This window comes from Lactuca saligna, chromosome 9, assembly GCF_052625555.1.
Source record: "Lactuca saligna cultivar CGN05327 chromosome 9, ASM5262555v1, whole genome shotgun sequence".
In the NCBI taxonomy this organism is placed as follows: Eukaryota; Viridiplantae; Streptophyta; class Magnoliopsida; order Asterales; family Asteraceae; genus Lactuca; species Lactuca saligna.
Window position 1 is genome coordinate 45,846,543 of NC_136425.1, and position 20,605 is coordinate 45,867,147.

Sequence of the window (20,605 nt, forward strand, 5' to 3'; positions counted from 1 at the left end):
AAATCCTTAAGTCCCTAAATTATCATGCTAACCAACATTCGCATTTTCGATCTATCCAAATTTTTTTGAGCTCCAAGCTGATCTACCAATTATCTGAAGCGCCAAATTCCCAACAGATCGCTGAAACTGACATCCTTTCAAATAACTATACCACGAGACTCTATCCAAGAGTCTGTCTGGCCAAGCTACCTTAACCTACTTTTATATAAGGCTTCAACAATCTTCCTGTTCCAACCAGGGATATCATAACCAACCATCACACCAATTCAATGTAACTTACTTTGCTCTAAATGAATGCTATATGTCCAACTGCAGTCTTACTTTGCTCTATTACTACCTTCCAACCTAGTGACTTCTACAGCCACCCCGCTGTCTTACAACACTTCTATCACTACCTGCTAATCTAGTGAATGCTACGGCCACCCCGTAGTCTTACAACACTTCTATCACTACATGCTGAACTCGTGAATGCTAAGGATACCCTATAGTCTTACAAAACTTCCACACTACCATGTACCCAACCCATGGTATTACAGTGCATTTACCATACCAAACATAATCATCATGAGTCGAAACGTCATCCGACTATACCCCAAATCAGGCGTTTGGCTTATGCTTCGAACCCCAAAGCCTTCATCAGACAAGGACAGGCAAAGAGGCTCTAACACAATCCCTCCACCTGAAACTAATCACATACCCTCCATGTGACACCAATAATGCATAATGTAACCTGAAATCTCATTCCTTGTGCAATCCCATAGTCCAAGTGGTTCTCCCCCACTTGGATTCAACTGCGCTCTTCCAAAACACAAAATTGATTGATACCAATATATCTCGCAACCTAACTACTCGTAGCTCCTGACAACCCGAGCCCACAAGTACTAGCTTTCCATTACTATCCAATCCTAGCGAACACACACCTGCCAAAATTTAATGAATACTCCCCGATATCTGAATGAGTTCTATATTCCCGAGCACTTTCCACTGAATCCATTATAAATCCTCGACGACTTTATCAGAGACAAAGAAAAAAATATCAACTATCGAAATGGGTACCCAACCAAATCAATGACTTACTTACACTAGAGTAATTCCCATTCGAAGCTGCAACTGACCACACTTCGAAGGTATGAACTTGAAAATTACCGATCTTACACCCACAATCAAAACATTTCCTCATTGACTCGTATTACGGCATGACCCCTACAGTTCCTGCATTACATGCCCACCTTGCGAATTCCTTGAGTACCTTGCTGATACCAATAAAGATCGAATTGGCTGCTGGTCTTCTCTCACTTAAGGCTTGCTATGAAGATGGTTAAAGACTCCCATATTGACATCCAAAACTAACTCACCTGAAAATATTCTAAGCACAAGTCTCAGTATGCAAAATTGCATATAAAGATTCTCAAAATAAAATATATGCGACATCCAATGGTGGAACTCAGATCTCCTCAGATTGTGAATGGAATGCTCGAATCCTCACCATGGGAACATCCACTATTCCTTCACGATCATTAGTGATCCTGAAAGTAACTGGAGCAGGTATAAACACTACTTCCTACTAAAACATCGGGTAATTGGCCTTCTTATGGACCACCTAGCTTCAGTGGAAACATAACGGACTCCCCCTGGGACGATCTCTGCTCGCCTGACAAAGTCTGCCACACTTATAGTAATCTGAAACCCTAAATCGATAAAATCCATCGTGCTGCTTCCCGCACGTGCTGCACCGACCTCGGCCATGATCGCTTCTCACTCGCTGATCAAAAGTCTTGGGTCTCTTCGTAGGACTCCCAAACGCCTGCACCCACTTTGGTTTCCTCTTCCTGAGGTACACGAAATCAATCTCCCTCTCTCGGGCTCTAGGTATGATGTCCTCTAAAGTTGACAAGCTAAAAAGCTGAAAAAATCCCTTATACCATCTCGCAACAGATCATGATACCTTGTCTTCTTCATCTCCTCATATATCCCATACTGCAAAACCAAAAGAGCCCTCTCCCTAAGCTTGGTAGTGATCTATGCCATAGTCTTAGTCGTCTGGAGAAGGTCTTGAAACTCCCTCGCCAACTATTGTACCTCGATAGCTAGTGCACAATCTGCCTTAAACCGGGTCACAAAGTCCTCCTGAGTCATCGTCTCAATGGAATCGCATCCCAAAGTAAACTCCACCTCCTCCCACGAATCTCAAGCTCTATTGTTTAGATGACTGGAAAGAATCTATACTTCGACCCATCAGGGTAGAAGGTCGACTGAAAAGCATTCACCATGTCCACTAACCACCTCCTACTAGCAAGGGGGCCCTTCTCCCCAAAGAACTTGGGGGCTCCACACACAAAACTTGCGGAATGAAAGAGTGTGAGCCCCCAAAATAGCCAATTTCTCCATGCGTAACGTGCCCATACTCTCATCGAAAATCTCCATAATCCATTCCTTGCCCAAACCAAAGATCATAGGAGTTTTCTTCAAAAATGTTGTGGGTGATCTCCGACGAGATGAAGTCCCGCGTATGCTCATCCATCGGTTCAATGCCAACACTTGAGCCTGAACCTCCTCCACGAGTTCTCATCACCACACTAAAAAGCAACCATACAAAAATTGGAACATACTTAAAGAATCCTCTTCCTACAGGCTTCCTAGGTTCTCTGTGACTCCCCTCGATTCGAGTCTGGATCATGTGCATTCAGTAGTACGGGCCAAATACCACCTTCCACACCTACCAATACTTTACTCATGAGTTATCCCAAGTCCTCCAAGTCACTTTATCAAATAAATACTCTAGGTACCTGCTAAACAGCACAACCCAACCCGCTAAAGCACTTCCTCAGCTCTCTTAGGTTCCCGACATCTCCCTACCATCAGGTGCATAAAAACTCCCAATAATGTTAGCTAACCATTTCATGGATACAATGACATGAAACAAATCTTAGATAATCCTTCGAGTAAAAGACTCAACCCTATAATGGTTGGACTCAGACAAGAGCTGCGCAATAGTGTCAAATCCATCACCTTGATATTATTTAACTTTTGCAACATGTGGCTTAACATATTCACTTAATAGTTAAATCACATCACTTAGAGTTCCATAAAGCACAAAGCAAACAACATTCATGTAGTAACACTCCAAGCCATAAAAGAAAGAAAGGGCACTCCACACTCACTTGCTACTACCATGCTGGGAGCTTCTACTCTCGCTTCCGGTTGCCATATGCATGCAAATTATACACAATACAGGATCAAATAGACCATTGAATAAAAGATTATACCCTAGGATCACAACCATACAGGAAATAAGGCCAAATCAGTCATGCTAGGGCTATATGATCCTAACCGTATACAATTTTTAAAGTATACACTTAGCAATTACTGTTACCAATACATATTCCCAATCATAACATCTGATGCTTCATAGGCTACAAGGCATCACATATCATGCCGACCAATCATGCAATTCCTGAAAGTATCCCTAGCCTTATCCTACCATGTGAAAATTCATATCATATATCATATCAATATGTATGAGTATTCTGGGAATCACTTATTTGAGCTCAGCTGATTGCACGCATCACACTCTTTTTTTATAACAATCTTTTCATAAACTTATTTCCTTACAAAATTCTTTTTTGAAATTTATTTTCTTTCAAATGATTAACAATTCCTCGGTTTGAGTTCATAAATACCCAAGGGTGTGCCTGAATCTTTCAAACCAAGACTCTGATACCAACTTGTATACGTCCCGAAAATCAAAGGTAATTTTTTTTTTCAATTTTAAAATAATAAATAGTACAAAAAGTTCTTGCAAAACCAACCAAAGTGAATATATCATTAACATCAAAGTAATATCATTAATTGCTAATGTAAAAAACTCTAGGGGGATGCTGTGCAGTTACGCCGGGCCCTTCTGTTTTGAGTAGAAAGTACCCGAACCATAAATATGAAACTGTAAGCAAAAAGCTTAGTGAGTTCCTCAAAATACCACATACCATACATACATTTTCCATGGGCAACCCTCATGGTCTTTTCCCTGAAATGCAATGGGTTACTCCCATGGTCTGACATCCAAGTGCCATGGGCTACCCCCATGGTCTTTCCTTGAAATGCCATGGGATGCCCCCATCATCTGACATCTAAGTGCCATGGGCTACCCCCATGGTCTTCTATATAAATACAACGGGCTAACCCTCGAGGTCTTCCAAGCAAGTATAAAAAAAATACAACTAGCATTCCACATAACAAGTAATGGACCGACATTGGTGCCTTCAACCCATAAATATGGTGAGAAGACTAACCTTACACTTTGAAAGAATATTTGCAACGATCACTGATCTAAAATCTATCTCTACCGGTCACCTATACAATTAACAGGAACCCAAATCTCAAACTATAAATCAAATTACCTAAAATTCCCTTAGGTTGAACTTGGTCAACCCTGATCAAAGTAAAAGTTAACAGTCAAGGTCAAAAAGTCAATATATCTTCCCAGCGGAGTACACCCTACGTACCAAGAGAGTATGCCCAACGTACTATGATGTTGACCAAAAGCGGGGCACTGATCGCATACACGCATCGTACCACCAGGTATGCACAACGTATGCAACCCAGTCCCTAAGCTCCATTAAGAGCTTGTTCCATTAAGTTCTTATGTCCAAAACTCAGATCCAAATCCTAAATGATGTCCTATGTCATAAACTTTCCAACTTTTTGACTTTACATGGCCATAAAGTGCTTAATGTCCAAAACCCTAAGTTCTTAACCCAATAAAACATCACAACTCTTGCATAGGGATAGAAGGGAAAATATCATATTTTTATGGTTCATGATAGCTTTATAATGGATAAAGTTTCCAACTTTATCCATTAGAATGGCCCCAACAAATAAGATCTAGTCTTTAAGTCTCAAAGGGACCCAAAAGTTCATCTTTTTCAACTTAATCCATTAAGTACAAGTCTCCAACCTTCAGATCTGAATCATAATGTTAGATGGATAAAGTTTCCAACTTTATCCATAACAAGGCCACAAATTTTAAAGATCTAAACTTTATGCACTAAACTAACCAAAAGCTCTTAACATCCAAAACTAGCTAGATCAAACAAATGCATCCTAAAGATTCAAACTTTATACCTCTAAAAGATAGATCAAGGTGAACAAAGTCCAGATCTACATGCTCCAAAGCAACCAAAACATCTCCAAGAGATTCCTCTTTCTCGAAGGTGTACCATGCACACTCCAAAGCACTAAAAACACATTCTTTTAGCTCATAAGGCTCAACTACTATTATGGTTTCCTGGAAGGGGTGTTAGAGGGGTGGAGGCAAAGAATAGAGTTTGTTTAAGGGAGTTAAGGAGCTTAAATGGGGCTCAAACCATGAAAATAGGGTTTGGGCACTGATTGCGTACGCCCAATGTACTCCTGGTTCACCCAACATACTCAGGGTGCCTCAGTACGCCCATCGTACTCCCCTCTGTATGCCTAGCATACTCAGTTTCACCAAAAACTGACCAAACTGCAAACGAGCATAACTACTTCGTTCTAACTCTAATTTCCGGTCCCATAAACTGCTTTTCCCCAGCCTCAAGCCAACAAGACGACGTACGACACTTTTGTCCATACAAAGCTTGGTAAGGTGACATCTTAATGCTCGAGTGAAAACTATTATTATAGGAAAATTCTACCAATGGTAAATGTTCATCCCAATTACCTAGGAATTCCAAGGTACATGCTCTCAGCATATCTTCAAGTGTTTGTATCGTTCTTTCACTCTGACCATCAGTCTGCGGATGGTAAGCTGTACTTAAACATAACTTGGTACCCATTTCCTCTTGTATACTTTTCCAAAACCTTGAGGTGAAACGGCTATCACGATCCGATACAATCGTTAACGGAACACCGTGAAGCCTCACAATTTCCTTCACGTAAGAATTTGCAAGCTTCTCCATAGACCATTTCTCCCTGGCTGCTATGAAATGCACACTCTTAGTGAATCGATCAACGACCACCCAAATCATGTCGTGACCATTCTTTGTTCTGGGCAATTTAGTGACAAAATCCATAGCAATGTCTTCCCACTTACCCATAGGCACATGCAATGGTTCTAAACTCCCGTACGGTTTCTGATGTTGTGTCTTGACTCTCGCACAAGTCACACACTCAATGACATACTTTGCAACGTCAAGCTTCATCGTCGGCCACCAGTAGTATGGTTTCAGGTCCCTATACATTTTAGTGCTACCGGGATGAATCGACTATATGGTTTTGTGAGCTTCTTCCATAAGAAGATCTCTGACTCCACCTGTCTTAGGTATCCAAATCCGATCCTGGAACACCTTCAGTCCATGACTGTTTACACCGAACACCAACGTTTTGCCCAAATGTTCCTCCTTTCAGTCATTCTTCTCAAAAGCTTCAGTTTGAGCTTTCTTTATACTTTCAAAATAGTCGAGACAACTTCAATTCTCAACGCTCTTGGCCTTTTTCTCTCAACATTGACTTTCCGACTGAGAGTATCAGCAACAACGTTAGCTTTACCGGGATGGTAAAGTATCTCACAGTCATAGTCCTTGAGTAATTCTAGCCAGCGTCGTTGCCTCATATTTAACTCTTTCTGATTGAAGAGATATTGGAGACTCTTATGATCAGTGAAAAGTTTGCACTTCGTGCCATAGAGGTAATGCCTCCATATTTTCAGAGCGAAAACTACCACTGCCAACTCCAAATCATGAGTTGGGTAGTTATTTTCATGCTCTTTCAGCTGTCGAGACGCATATGCTATCACCTTTTCTCTTTGGGTTAAAACACAACCCAATCCAACCCCAGACGCTTCGCTATAAACAACGAAGTCTTCAACTCCATCGTGTAGAGAAAGTATCGGTGCCTCGCATAGTTTCTTCTTTAGCTTCTCGAGTGCTTCTTTATGCTTATCATTCCAAGCATAAGTAGCTCCTTTGTGGGTCAAAGCTGTCAACGGATTAGCGATCGAAGAAAAACCTTGGATAAACCTTCTGTAATATCCGGCTAATCCCAAAAAGCTTCGGATCTCTGTGGGACTTTCGGTTGTTCCCACTTCATCACAGCTTCGATCTTCGCTGGATCAACCATTATCCCTTCTTGGTTGACCACGTGACCCAAGAATTGGACTTCACGAATCCAAAAATCACATTTGGAGAACTTAGCATACAGCTTCTCCTTCTTCAAGACTTCTAACACTTCTCGCAAGTGTCTGCCATGCTCCTCCTGGCTTTTCAAGTAAATCAGAATGTCATCTATGAACACTATCACAGATTTATCAAAGAACGGATTACAAACCCTATTCATTAAATCCATGAATGCTGATGGAGCATTGGTTAGTCCAAACGACATAACCAAGAACTCGTAGTGTCCATATCTAGTTCTGAACGCAGTCTTCTCTATATCCTGCTCTCTTACTTTCAGCTGATGATATCCTAACCTTAGGTCGATCTTCGAGAAATAGCTCGAATCTTGTAGTTGATCGAATAGGTCATCAATCCTCGGCAACGGATATCTATTATTTATTTTTGCCTTATTCAACTCTCGGTAATCAATGCACATCCTCATGCTTCCATCTTTCTTCTTCACGAATAACACCGAAGCTCCCCAGGGTGATGAACTAGGTCTAATGAAACCTTTGTCCAATAACTCCTGAAGTTGCATCATCAACTCCTTCATCTCCGTCGGTGCTAATCGATAAGGTGCTTTTGCTATTAGCTTTGTTCCTGGTAACAAGTCAATTCTGAACTCCACTTGTCTATCAGGTGGTAATCCAAGAAGATCTTCGGGAAATACTTCCGGATAATCACACACCACAGGAATACTCTGCATCACCTTCTTTTCCTTCTTAGCATCAATCACAAATGCTAAATATGATGTACATCCCTTGGTCAAACACTTTCTGGATTTCATTAGGGAAATGATTCCAGAATTCACTCGGCGTTTGTCCCCATACACCATAAATGATTCCTTCCCGGGCGGGTTCACTTTAACTATCTTCTTTTTGCACAATATCTTGGCATCATTGGCACTAAGCCAATCCATTCCCAACACGATGTCGAAACCATTAAGTTCGATAGGTAATAATTCTTCATGAAACTTATTCCCATTAAGGTCGATTAAGATGTTTTTCATACGATGGCTAACAGGTACAAACTTGCCACTAGCAACTTCGACTAATAAAGCATTATCTAGTCCATCAAGAGGCAATGCTAGTTTTCTACCAAATTCATGCGATATAAAGGAGTAGTTGGCTCCAGAATCAAATAAAATTTGGGCAAGCAAATTGTTAATGAGAAAGGTACCTGAAGTGACATCAACTTCATCTTTAGCAGCTTCCAGTGTCATTTGGAATGCTCTCGCCTTTGGCTTTGGCGGAATGTTGGGTCTAGCTGCCTCCTTCTTCTTCGGGCAGTCCCTCGACATGTGTCCCTCCTCACCACCACCATAACAAACTTTCTTAGTGAGGGTACATTCATTGGCATAGTGACCTGACTTTCCACACTTGTAGCATGTGGCCACTACCTCACATTTTCCATGATGCTTCTTCTTACATTTGTCGCACCATTTCGCGTCGCCTCCACTTCCCCTCGAACTAGACTTCGAGAACTTGTTTTTTTATTGGACCCTGAAGTTCCATCGAACTTCCTCTTTTCACCAACTTCTATCCTTTCCAGACCCTTTTCCTTCTGTTGGGCCTCCACATTCTTAGCTGCACGAACAACCGTTTTCAGAGTAGTTGCCATCTTGACTGTCGGACCAAAGTCGGCAAGCAGTCCATTAGAAAACCTCTCAATCTTGGAGAGTTCCGTTGGCACTAGGTACGGAAATAATTTCATTTTCTCAGTGAATGCCGTAGCATAGTCGTCTACGGCTCTACGCTCATCCTCCCCTTCTTCAAGTTTTGGAACTCATTGTTTAGATCAATCAGATCTATCTCTGAACAATATTTCACCCTTAACTGTTCCAAGAACTCCTCCCATGACATTTTCAAAGCTTCTCCTCGTGGCATAGTATTTGCCAACAACTTTCACCAACTTAATACTCCAGTCTTCAGTTGTCTGACTGCAAAGACAGTCTTCTGTTTGTTGCTACAGTCGCAACTTTCAAATACCATCTCCATTTCGGAGATCCAATCCATTATTTCAACAGGCTTTGGGCTCCCAGAAAGACTTGGCGGTTTGGCGCCCAAGAAATTTTTGTACATTCGCCCATCGTTGTTGTTTCTCCTTTCCGAATTGTTCCTTCGTTCTTCTTGAGTCCCAACTTGACTCATAATGCGACTATTGTTCCCTTCCTCCGATTGCTCGGGAATCAATTCAGGTTCCTCAATATGTATGATAGGTTCGTCCCTATTATTATGCAACATTTATCGCATCTCCTCCCTTTGTTTGGCTAACATAGCCCGAATCATGGCTTGCACCCCAGCCATTGTTATTGGTTCTGGTGATGCTGCTACAACAGGTACTTGCTCAATCACTGGCGGTTGATTCCTGTTTTCATCCGCGTTTCCAACGCCACTCCTTGTTCTCACCATTTTTGATCTACACACCGAATAAGGTGAAATTTAGATCTTTGTTCATGATAGATTTCAAATCATCCTTATCACTCCGAAAAGATTACATGCTAGTTCTAATATCGTATACGCGGGGCGTACTTCGGAAGAGTCCGGTGACTCGCCTCCGCAGTACGCGGGGCGTACAGCCTTACGCGGGGCGTAGGCCTCCGAAACGTCACTGCATGCGTCATCCGAAGTCCTCGAGTGCGAGTGTCAACATTCTTCGCTGTACGCGGGGCGTACTTCGGATGAGTCCGGTGACTCGCCTCCGGATAATACCGAGACTTAATAATTAAATTTAATTATTATTTATTTAATAAACTTCAAAAATTCATATCTTCCTCATACGAACTCCGTTTTCGACGTTCTTTATATCCACACGAAGGTGAGACTACGCTCTACAACTTTCGTTTAGACTCCATCGGCTAATTTTGACTTTATTTTTATTATTTATTTTTAATAGGCCGGGACAGAAAATTTCGTTATAAATTCATAACTTCTTCGTTTGATGTTCGTTCTCGCCTTACTTTTTATCGCTTTGATACTAACAACGAGATCTTCGAATCTCATTTAGATCACTAAGGCTAAATATCGCTCTAATGTAAATTGCACTTTTTACGTCATTCAGCGTTGCCGGTTCTGTCGCGAAACTTCGACAGGTCATAACTTCTTTGTTATAACTCGGATTTCGGCATTCTTTATATCCTCGGAAACCTTGTTTCAACTACTACAATATTATCTAAAGATATCAAGTTTATTTTATACTTAAATTTTGACGTTTATTTTTATTCTTAATTAATCACACTACATAATTAAGCAATTAAGCACAACACACATAATACTCAAATAATACACTTCTATTATTTCAAAACGGGTTACAAAGGTTAACCTAGACTATTATATCAACATTAATGACAGGCCCAGAAACACAGACGTTACATAAGATACCCATTATCTTCAGATCCGATGACATAGTCTTCAAAGTGATGCGCCCAAACTTCGTAATCTTGGGCGTAAAGAATAGGAATCTTTGTTGTTGATCCAATGATGTTTGAGATGTTGATAGTATTAGATTGAGAATCGTCCATGCTTGATCGTTTAACCTATTTGAAAGATCAGACTTGTAATATATAATATTAGGGCAAAACGAATAAATAATGAGATACGTCAATTATGGAGTGACGGCTCAATAAATATCAGTTAATGCGGAATAAACCCTAATCACTTCTTTCACAGAAGACATGTGTATGAATTACACAACCTCCCGCTCTGATACCAATTGATGGGTTATAAGAACTCTTTGATCGATTAGATCTTTGTAACAGGTAACTAATAAACGTAAAAACAGTGAAACAAAACACAAGTATGGATCTGAGTGAGTCGAATGATTAGATTACTCAACCCTCAGCAGAGCTCGACTAAGAACTTCCGTTGTAGAGGATACTAGGGTTATAAAATCAGAACGATAAACACGCATGAAAATGCTTATCTAATCGTTGCATTCAAAGATGCATGCAAGCATCTATATATAATAAACCCTAAACAAAACTCACGGATGGATAGGCCCATACCGGAGACAAAACTTGGACTAACTAATGAGCCCAAAAGACGCAACACCAAACTAATCCTAACATAACTTTATATACAATGGTTGACTAAGAAAAAAAAATAATTGAATTTTGGTTTACTTATTATAACTTTATAACACATAGTTAATTAGTGATCTGTTGTGGTTTTAACTACAAAAATAAAAACAAAATAAAAAGTAAGTTTGGAAAATGATTTGAAATCCCCATTAAATGACTAAAACCAACTATCAAAGTCCAAAGCCCAAATATAATATGTATTAATATTTCTTAGTATTTTAAAAAATATGTATCTATTATAGAATATAAATATAAATTAGTGATTTATTATTTTATAAATCTTCGTTGCGGTTCGGTTTTGATGGACCATTTTCTTGGTAAAAACCGCAGCGATCCGCAGACCTTCGGTTTTGCAAAAACAAAATCCGAAACATTGGTTTTTGCATCGGTTTCAGTTTGCTGGTTGCGATTTTATCGATTTATTTTTAGTCGGTTCGGTTTTTGTTCATCCTTACTACAGAGATGGAGATTGGATGAGAAAAAATGTAGAAGGGATGAAATGAGAAAGATGGTAGTAGTAGGGAGTAAGGTAGCACCTATTTCATTTTTATTTTTTAGTTAAAATAATATATAAATAATAGATATAAATTAAAAAAATAAATAAATAAGAACGTGGTTGTTATTTTAAGTATTATATAGAACAAATGCACAAAACCATTTCATTTTAGAGTAAATTACACGAATGGTCCCTATGGTCTGTAGTAATTTGCACGTTTGGTTCCTAATTTACTTTTTTAACTCGGAAGGTCCTTACTGTTTGTTTTTGTTACGCGTTTGGTCCCTTATATTTGTTTTTGTTACGCGCTTGGTCCCTGTCTTACCTAAAAAGACTATTATTTGAATATGGAAAAATAATGGGATAGGTAGGGTAAGGTGAGGAGAGTAGGGTTGAGAGTGTGTTTATTTAAATAAATTAAAAAATCAGGGGCAAAGTAGTCTTTTTAGGTAAGACAGGGACCAAGCGTGTAACAAAAACAAACAATATGGACATTCCGAGTTAAAAAAATAAATTAGAGACCAAACGTACAAATTACCCTAAACCATAAGGACCATTCGTGTAATTTACTCTACATTATTTTAACGACCAACCAAATTAAAGACCAAGATTATTCAAAACCATAAAGACCATTACCATAACTTACTCAAAAGCTTATAAAAATCTCCATTTTGTGTGTGCTCAAATAACAACATGATGTCAACACACAAAAATTTCCTTCATGAATGGTGTTCTAAAAAAAAAATTCTTGATGAACACGTGAATAACTATGATTAGCACGTGTCAAACATCTCCACAACAGATTCTCGACAGCCGTCGATTCTTTCAACTATAAAATCTATCAAACGGACTACACAACCTAAACGCATCTCGAGAGGCCACTGAATCATTTCTCTTGCTGTAAATACCTCACATACTATCTCCTTAACGGTTCGTCGTCATTTTTCAAATCACCGATTGGTTCACCTCCTCCGTCATACCGCCGCTTTTACTCCGGTGATGCTCGGCGACGTACTTTGTGTACCCGCAAAGCATTGGTTTCTCGGTTCTTCGTTATCTACGGGCCACTACGGTTCGGTAGCGCATCGCCGTCATGCTTCTGATAGCAGTTTTCCGATCAAACTAGTAGTTCCAGCCACCGATTGTGTCGACCGTCACTCTATAGTTAATGGGTTGAATTTCTCTGATTCCGGCGTATCCGCTTCTATATGGCATGCTATTCTTCCTGCCGGAAATGATCGAGGAAGGCACAATCCGAGCCCCGTCGGGGAAGGCTCATGGAACGTCGCCTGGGATGTCCGCCCCGCACGGTGGCTTCATCGACCTCATACGGCGTGGCTGCTTTTCGGCATTTGCGCTTACCTCGCGGCACCACCAGTGGAGTTTACGGAATCCGTTTCTGAGGCTGTGGTTGCGGAAGGCGACAACATTAATGGAATTTGTACCACCGGTGTCCTAGAAAACTCCGTCAATTACAGAGTCACAGGTATGCGATAGTTCAAATGTGACAGGTAACTTTTGGGTTTAAAGTGGCTGATTAACAATTGGCTATCATTACCTTTCCAATCAGATGAATAATATTTTAGCAATATATCGATCAACAATCAAAAAGCTAATTGGTTCTTACCCATAATACTTTTCGTTAACCATTATACCTGAATTGATTACTTTTACATCTTAATCAATACAGGGGTTACAGCAGACGGAAGATGCCTATTTCGTGCAATAGCTCATATGGTTTGCTTGAAAAACGGGGAAGAAGCTCCGGATGAAAATCGTCAAAAACTACTTGCTGATGAATTAAGAATTCAAGTAAAAGCTTTTCTAATTTTTTTTTCTTCAAACAATTGCATGATCAGTTTTCTTGAATCAAACATGTTGTCATCACCATGCAGGTCGTTAATGAGCTCATCAAGAGACAAAAAGAGGTTGAATGGTAATTTTCTTCATCATAATTTAGACATCAAGTTCACAGCTTGAACAGTTTATGGGGTTTAACAATTATGATTAATTCTTTTGTTATCTTCATAAGGTTTATCGAGGAAGACTTCGATACATATGTGAAGAGGATCCAGAAACCATTTGTATGGGGTGGAGAGCCTGAATTGTTGATGGCTTCTCATGTTCTTAAGTCAGTTCTCTATGCCATATATATTAATATATGTATCATGTTTTACTTTTCGCATTAAAAATCTGCATAAAGAAACCATTTTTTTTGCATGTGTTCTCATGGGTATAACTGTACTTTACAGGACAATAATTTCGGTGTACATGTTGGAGAGTGGGTCTAACAAGTTGTCAAAGATTGCAACTTATGGTGAAGAGTATGAAAATGGCGAACATAGTTCGATCAAGGTTTTGTTTCATGGCTATGGTCATTATGACATATTGGAAGACATGTGACTTTTGCAAGAACTTTAATTTAAGGTTCATATTCATGTCAATAGTATTCAAATAACATATGATTTTCTAAAGATCTTTTGCCATTAGTTTTATATGCTATGGTTAATTTGGTGCTAATTTATTATAAGGTAAATATCACAAAAAATACTTTTTTTACATATAAATTTGATTTTGATACCGTGTTTTTTTTTTTTTTTTGTCAATTTTGACACCGTGTTATCCAATTTGTTACAATTCTGACCATTTGACCGGTTAACCAGGTTACATGCTGACGTAGCATGATGACGTGTTAGTTTTGATGACGTGACATGCTGACATGTCAAAATTGATTTTTTTTTTCTATAAAAAACACTAACTTTTCACTTTTTTTTCGATTTTGACACTAAGTTTAACTTTTTATTTCAATTTTAACACTATGTTTTTTTTGTTCCAATCGAACATCTTTTATAAAATTTTGTTCAATTTTATCTATTTTCTATTTGAAACCGTATTAATATATTTTTTTATTACATTTTTAACCGTATAAACATATTTTTTTCGTTTAAAAACCATATTTTTATTTAAATACAATGTGTTTTTTTTCATACATTCAAAGCATTAGTTATATCATGAGAATCACACTAACCATAAGCTTCTAATAAGATGTAAAAATTTGATAGGTTACAAACTTGATATCTGAGTTTTGATCGACTACACACTTCCAAACCTCCAAACACATTTTAAAGTTGCATATTTAATATAACATACAATTTTTATATAACTAATACATATTTATATATAAAAATATGGTTTGAGTGGAAAAAAAATGTATTTATACAAAACTATGGTTTTTAAATGAAAAAAAAAACATATCTATACGGTTTAAATGTATTAAAAAAATATTTATACGGTTTCAAATAGAAAATTATCAACATTGAACAAAATTGGAAAAAATGATGTTCGATTTGGAACAAAAAAACATAGTGTCAAAGTTAAAAGAAAAAAATTAAACTTAGTGTCAAAATCGAAAAAAAATGAAAACTTAGTGTTTTTTTCTGGAAAAAAAATCAATTTTGACACATCAGCATATCATGTCAGCATGCTACGTCATCAAAACTGACACGTTATCATGCCACGTCAACATGTAACCTGGTTAACCGGTCAAGTGGTCAGAATTGTAACAAATTGGAAAACACAATGTCAAAATTGATACAAAAAAAAAACACGGTGTCAAAATCGAATTTCTGTGTAAAAAAAGTGTTTTTTGTGCTACCCATAAAATAAAGATATTTTAGTAAAAAATAATGATATTTCATCAAAAAATTATCATTATTGAATATAAAAAAATGAAAAATAAATTCAACAAGATTAAATGAAAAAAATGAAAAAAAATGTGAAATAAAATTTTAACAACATATAATCAAAATTTGAACAATAAAAAGAAGAAGAAGAAGAGGTTGGAAGAGGTTGAAAGAGGCAGTACAAGTGTTGCGCCAAACAGAGCACGCGTAGAGGTTTTTGACTCAGAAGACTTCTAAAAAATAAACAACTGTGAGATGAAAAGTGTTGCGTGTATGCTGCGTCGCGCAGCAATAAGAGGTTTGAAGAGGTTTTTTTCCAAAAAAACAAACAGCACCTTAGTTAATTTGCTAATTAGTTTATTTAATGTTATACTTATAACTTAAATCAAAAAGTTTATAACTGTTTTAGATATTTATTTGTTTACTAATTTATTAAAAATGGTATTAATTTTTGTCAAGTTTGTAGAACTGGTTACCTGGTACCTGTTCGGCCGAATACCGAGTAGTGAGTACTCGAATTTGGTAATTTATGTAGAAATATTTTTAAGAAAATTATATATATATCAAAATCATAAGTTAAAACCATAAATTGAATGAAATATATAACAAAATTAGATAAATATGAATACACAAAAACTGAAAAACACATAATTATATCACTTCATTAGTAATTATTGAAAATTTAAGATATATATATATATATATATATATATATATATATATATATATATATATATATATATACGAAAAATGAATCTACCCTTAAAGGTATATAAGCTTAGATATCCAAACCCACCATAATACGTCGTTTTGTTTGATATATTCATTATATTTTTCTTAAATTTCAATCTATAACTTGATTTATTTTTAGGATTTTCAAAATATCACTATTATCTTTCTCTTACATCTCATCTTTTTGTTAAACACCTACTAGGCTATATATATTATAATTGAAAATGAAAATTATGTTAAAGGAAGATAAATGTGAAATTTATAAAAATCTTGGAAGTAAATAATGTTAGAAGTTGAATTATAAGAATATTGGACTATTACAATGTATATATATGATACAAAACGACATACTATGATGAATTTGGGTAGCTAAGCTTATATACCATTAAGGGTGTATTCACTTTTCCCATATATATATATATATATATATATATATATATATATATATATATATATATATATATATATATATATATATATATATATATATATATATATCACGTGTGTGTTAAATAATAAATCATTAACTATATTATATATATTAATCGCCGAGTTGATCGAGTTTTACAAAATTGTTCAGTTCAGTAAGGACCGATCGAGGAGCACTCATGATTTTGTAACTCGCCTCGGTAAGGGGTCGAGTAGCGAGTACTTGAAGGAGTAATTAGCCAACTCGACGATTTTACAACACCGAATTTTGTACGTTGTAATATTCATGATAGAACATTCATTTTTAGTAATGAACTGGATAAGGAACAGTCTGTGCAATATGACGGTGGTCAATTTACAAAAGATTATTGAGAAAATTATGTTCGATAATATCATAAATGATGCATTTATATATTGTTTTTGAAATATGAAAGCTCATAGTGAACAAGACTAAGACATTTACTAGTATTTTTACATTATATTTGATCTTTGGAATAATATTATTAAGACAATTACAAAAATTGTCCATGTGGTTTACTAATAGTAACAAAGTTAGTCCTTATTAAATTTTTTTTGATGCAAATGCCCCTTGTGGTTTTACGAAACTTGCAAAATTAGCCCTTTTTACTAACACCGTTAGTAAAACGTTGTTAGGGACTAAATCTGTACGGGTATTTTCATCTTTTCAAATATAGAATGACTAAATTCGTGACATTTAAGAAACCACATGGACCATATTTGAAATTTGTTTGATAAAATAAATTAATTTGCATAGGCGAAAAGCTTGAACTAACGACCTTCACCCCCCTTTATTTGATCAATACCTTAGCCAATTGAGCTGATTGCTCACTTGGTTATAACACCCTAAAACTAATTTATATAATAACAAGAACGTTATATTTAAATAATAAAAAGATTACAAAAAATATTTTATTACATAAGTTTTTTTAAATAAAACAAAATGTATTTTAGTCGTATTACAAAAAAAAATATTTTTTACGAACAATTTATATGTATTTTTATGTATTTATTTTACATAAAATATATTTTTTTATTTCTTTAAAAAATAAGTTTTCATATAAAAAACTAAGTTTTCGTATATTATATTTTTTTATGTATTTGAAATAATAATAATTAACACTAATCATGACATAAAAAAATGTATAAATTCTGTTGAGCCACTAGTTCTAAAACCATTTTTTCGGTTATATGTATTAAAAACAACTTAAAAATGATGATGTTATGTATTTAAACAATTTATATGCTTCTTTTTTATGTCAAGATTACTATTAATATACGAAAACATATATTTTTTTTATATGGTCCATATCGTTTTTTTTTTTTTAATTTCAAAGACATAAAAAAATATAATAAACAAAACATATTTTTATACGAATACTTATTTTTTAAAGAAATAAAAAAAATATATATTACGCAAAACAAATACATATAAACACATACAAATTATTTGTAAACAACAATTTTTTTTTTTTTTTGCAATATCACTAAAATACTTTTTGTTTTATTTAAAAAAAAGTTATGTAAAAAAATGTTTTTTTATAATTTATTTATTATTTAAATATTGATGTTTTTGTTATTATATAAATTAGTTTTTGGGTGTTATAACCAAGTGAGCAATCAGCTCAATTGGTTAAGGTTTTGGTCAAATAAAATGGGTGAAGGTTGTGAGTTCTCCTTCTATATTTGAAAAGATGAAAATGCTCTTACAGATTTAGTCCTTAACATCGTTTTACTAACAATGTTAGTAAAAATGGACAACTCTGCAAGTTTTGCAAACCAAATGAACATTTTACATAAAAGAAATATTAACATAGACTGACTTTGTGATTTTTGATAAACCACATGAACTATTTTTGTAATTTTATCTATTATTAATAAGCCGACTGGTAAGTTAAAATTTTTTGATTTGTTTATTTTGCGTTCGTGTATAAGTCCATATAAGTTGGACGTCTAGTGAATTTGAATTTTAGATTGAATATAATATCTATATGATTGATGGATGAAGAAATATCATAGCCAGTTTAAATTTGCCATGAAACAATATCATAGTCCCTATATTTAAAACTAACCAATAAATTTGATTTTGCTATGTCAAACCCACCTTTGGTAGTTAAGTTTTCAAAAAACATTCGGTTTTATCCTTTTGTGTCTTTTGTATTAATTAAAACTAAAAGTTTTCATTTTTTCCCTATTTTTACCCTTTTAGCAGGTTATCCGGTTACTAACAAGCAATGTTCTAAATAATGTAAGGCGTGATTTGGCGGCAATGTCAAGTCTTAATCTTTTCTAAGTTGTGGCGAGCCATGTCGTTTATAAATCGTGACTTAAGGCTGTAATTTTGTATATATTTAATAATTTTATAGGTATTTTCTATTATTTTTCGTTTTTATATATACATACATGATTTAAGGCGACATTTTGTCAAAGTTTGACGGTAAGTACAAACCATGGCGGAGCCATGATGAGCTTTTTAGAACATTGCTAACAAGTCACCTATACATGGCTTGAAAAATTAAGGCTAAAACTAAATACTTTTTGAAAACTAAAGGCTTTTATGACATTATCCTAAAAACATATAAAAATGTTTTTATATGTATTTAAATGTATAAAAAAACATATTTATGTATATTTGAATGTATTTTAAAAATACTTATCATATCTCTATATTTATAACATGTATGAAATGCTATTATATGAACTTAAGCATATAAAACCGTGTCCATACATATAATAAATATATTTTAAAAAATAAAATTATGTTTCAAATTGTCACACCCCCGAACCAGACGGCGGAAACGTCCGGGGGCTGTCGTGACTCAATTGAATACCATAACATTGGATATATATGAAACATAACAACATTCGTCACCATTCATCAACATAGTACAACCAGTAGTGTTTACATATCATACATTGTTTAAACATTACATTCCCCAAAAATTAATTTGTTCAATTCATACAAAAATAAACCGCAACCGTCACTGAATACGATCTCTCTTGATTCACTGGTTCCCTGAGAATACAAGTATTTTGAAAAACGTCAACATATGAAATGTTGGTGAGTTCATAAGTAGTGTTTGAAATCGAATGTTTGTATTGTTTGTAGAACCACCAGAAAATCCGATATTTTCTGAAAAGATAAGTTTCCGAAAACGTTTGTGAAGATCCATAGGTATGCTTGTTTGTTTCTATACTTGTAAAAAAAAAAATGTTCGTTTAGAATGTATGCATTTCAAATTTGTAAGTATTGAAAACCCTAGGAAAACCCGATGTTCTCTTAGTTCCTTGAATTACGTGATGTTACATTGAAACCATTGCATAGCGTATAGTGTCAGTCCCAGGCGACGTTGGAAGGTTTTCGAGCAGGATTATTTACTACAAACCCGCGTTACACAAACGCCCAGTTTATAGTTATACTAACGACTCCGAAGGCGTCGTCAGTACTAATCGCGTTATCCAATCGCCCTGACTAGGTGAAGTCCCACATCCGAAGAGAAAGAGGTCACGAAGACCCCGGTAACTCCATTAGCCGGTTGGGGATAAAATGTACGAGGGGTCCCAGACCCGCCTCGCATGAAATGTAGACCTTACTAGCAAGACCAAAGGACCCTTGGGGACCGGTGGTATACAAGCCATTGAAAGTCCATTTACGTTGTGTCGGATCGGTAAAACCCAACACTCCGTAAAAAAAATGTCTTCGGGCCTTAAGATCAGGTCATTGGGCTAGCTAGGCTCAACGAACAAGATTTTACACTTGTGGGGCCCAAAGATGGTGCATAGACGTCTGTGCACACTCGCATGTGTATGTATAACCAAACGTTACTTGTATGAATCGTAGTGTTAGTAGTTGTAGATTTTTATTGGCTCGAGACCGAGCCAATTCGTTTAACAACGACTTTTGGTATTGTAATGTATTGTATTTCGTTGATAGTCGTGGTGCCATCATTCGATCAAATTGTGTATATTGAACTAGCCTTGAAATATTCCTGTTTTCAGCCCCTCATCATTTGTAAAATTTACATTTTTAACCCTTTAT

General features: G+C 36.0%; 1 protein-coding gene across 1 annotated transcript; it reads left to right on the forward strand.

The window, feature by feature from the left end:
* The first annotated feature begins 12,581 nt into the window (after positions 1-12,581).
* On the forward strand, positions 12,582-14,215 carry LOC145017769 (uncharacterized). Its single transcript, XM_078975727.1, has 5 exons — positions 12,582-13,190; positions 13,395-13,516; positions 13,600-13,640; positions 13,737-13,835; positions 13,957-14,215. The coding sequence occupies exons 1-5, from the start codon at positions 12,704-12,706 to the stop codon at positions 14,105-14,107; spliced, it is 900 nt and encodes a 299-aa protein (XP_078831853.1). The 5' UTR covers positions 12,582-12,703; the 3' UTR covers positions 14,108-14,215.
* Positions 14,216-20,605: the final 6,390 nt, after the last annotated feature.

Excerpts from the sequence above, each read along its gene's own strand:
- LOC145017769 (XM_078975727.1), top strand. The coding sequence starts at position 12,704 with ATGCTCGGCGACGTACTTTGTGTACCCGCAAAGCATTGGTTTCTCGGT. Across the intron at positions 13,517-13,599 it reads CTGATGAATTAAGAATTCAA|GTCGTTAATGAGCTCATCAA; the intron begins GTAAAAGCTTTT and ends ATCACCATGCAG. Across the intron at positions 13,641-13,736 it reads AGACAAAAAGAGGTTGAATG|GTTTATCGAGGAAGACTTCG; the intron begins GTAATTTTCTTC and ends TATCTTCATAAG.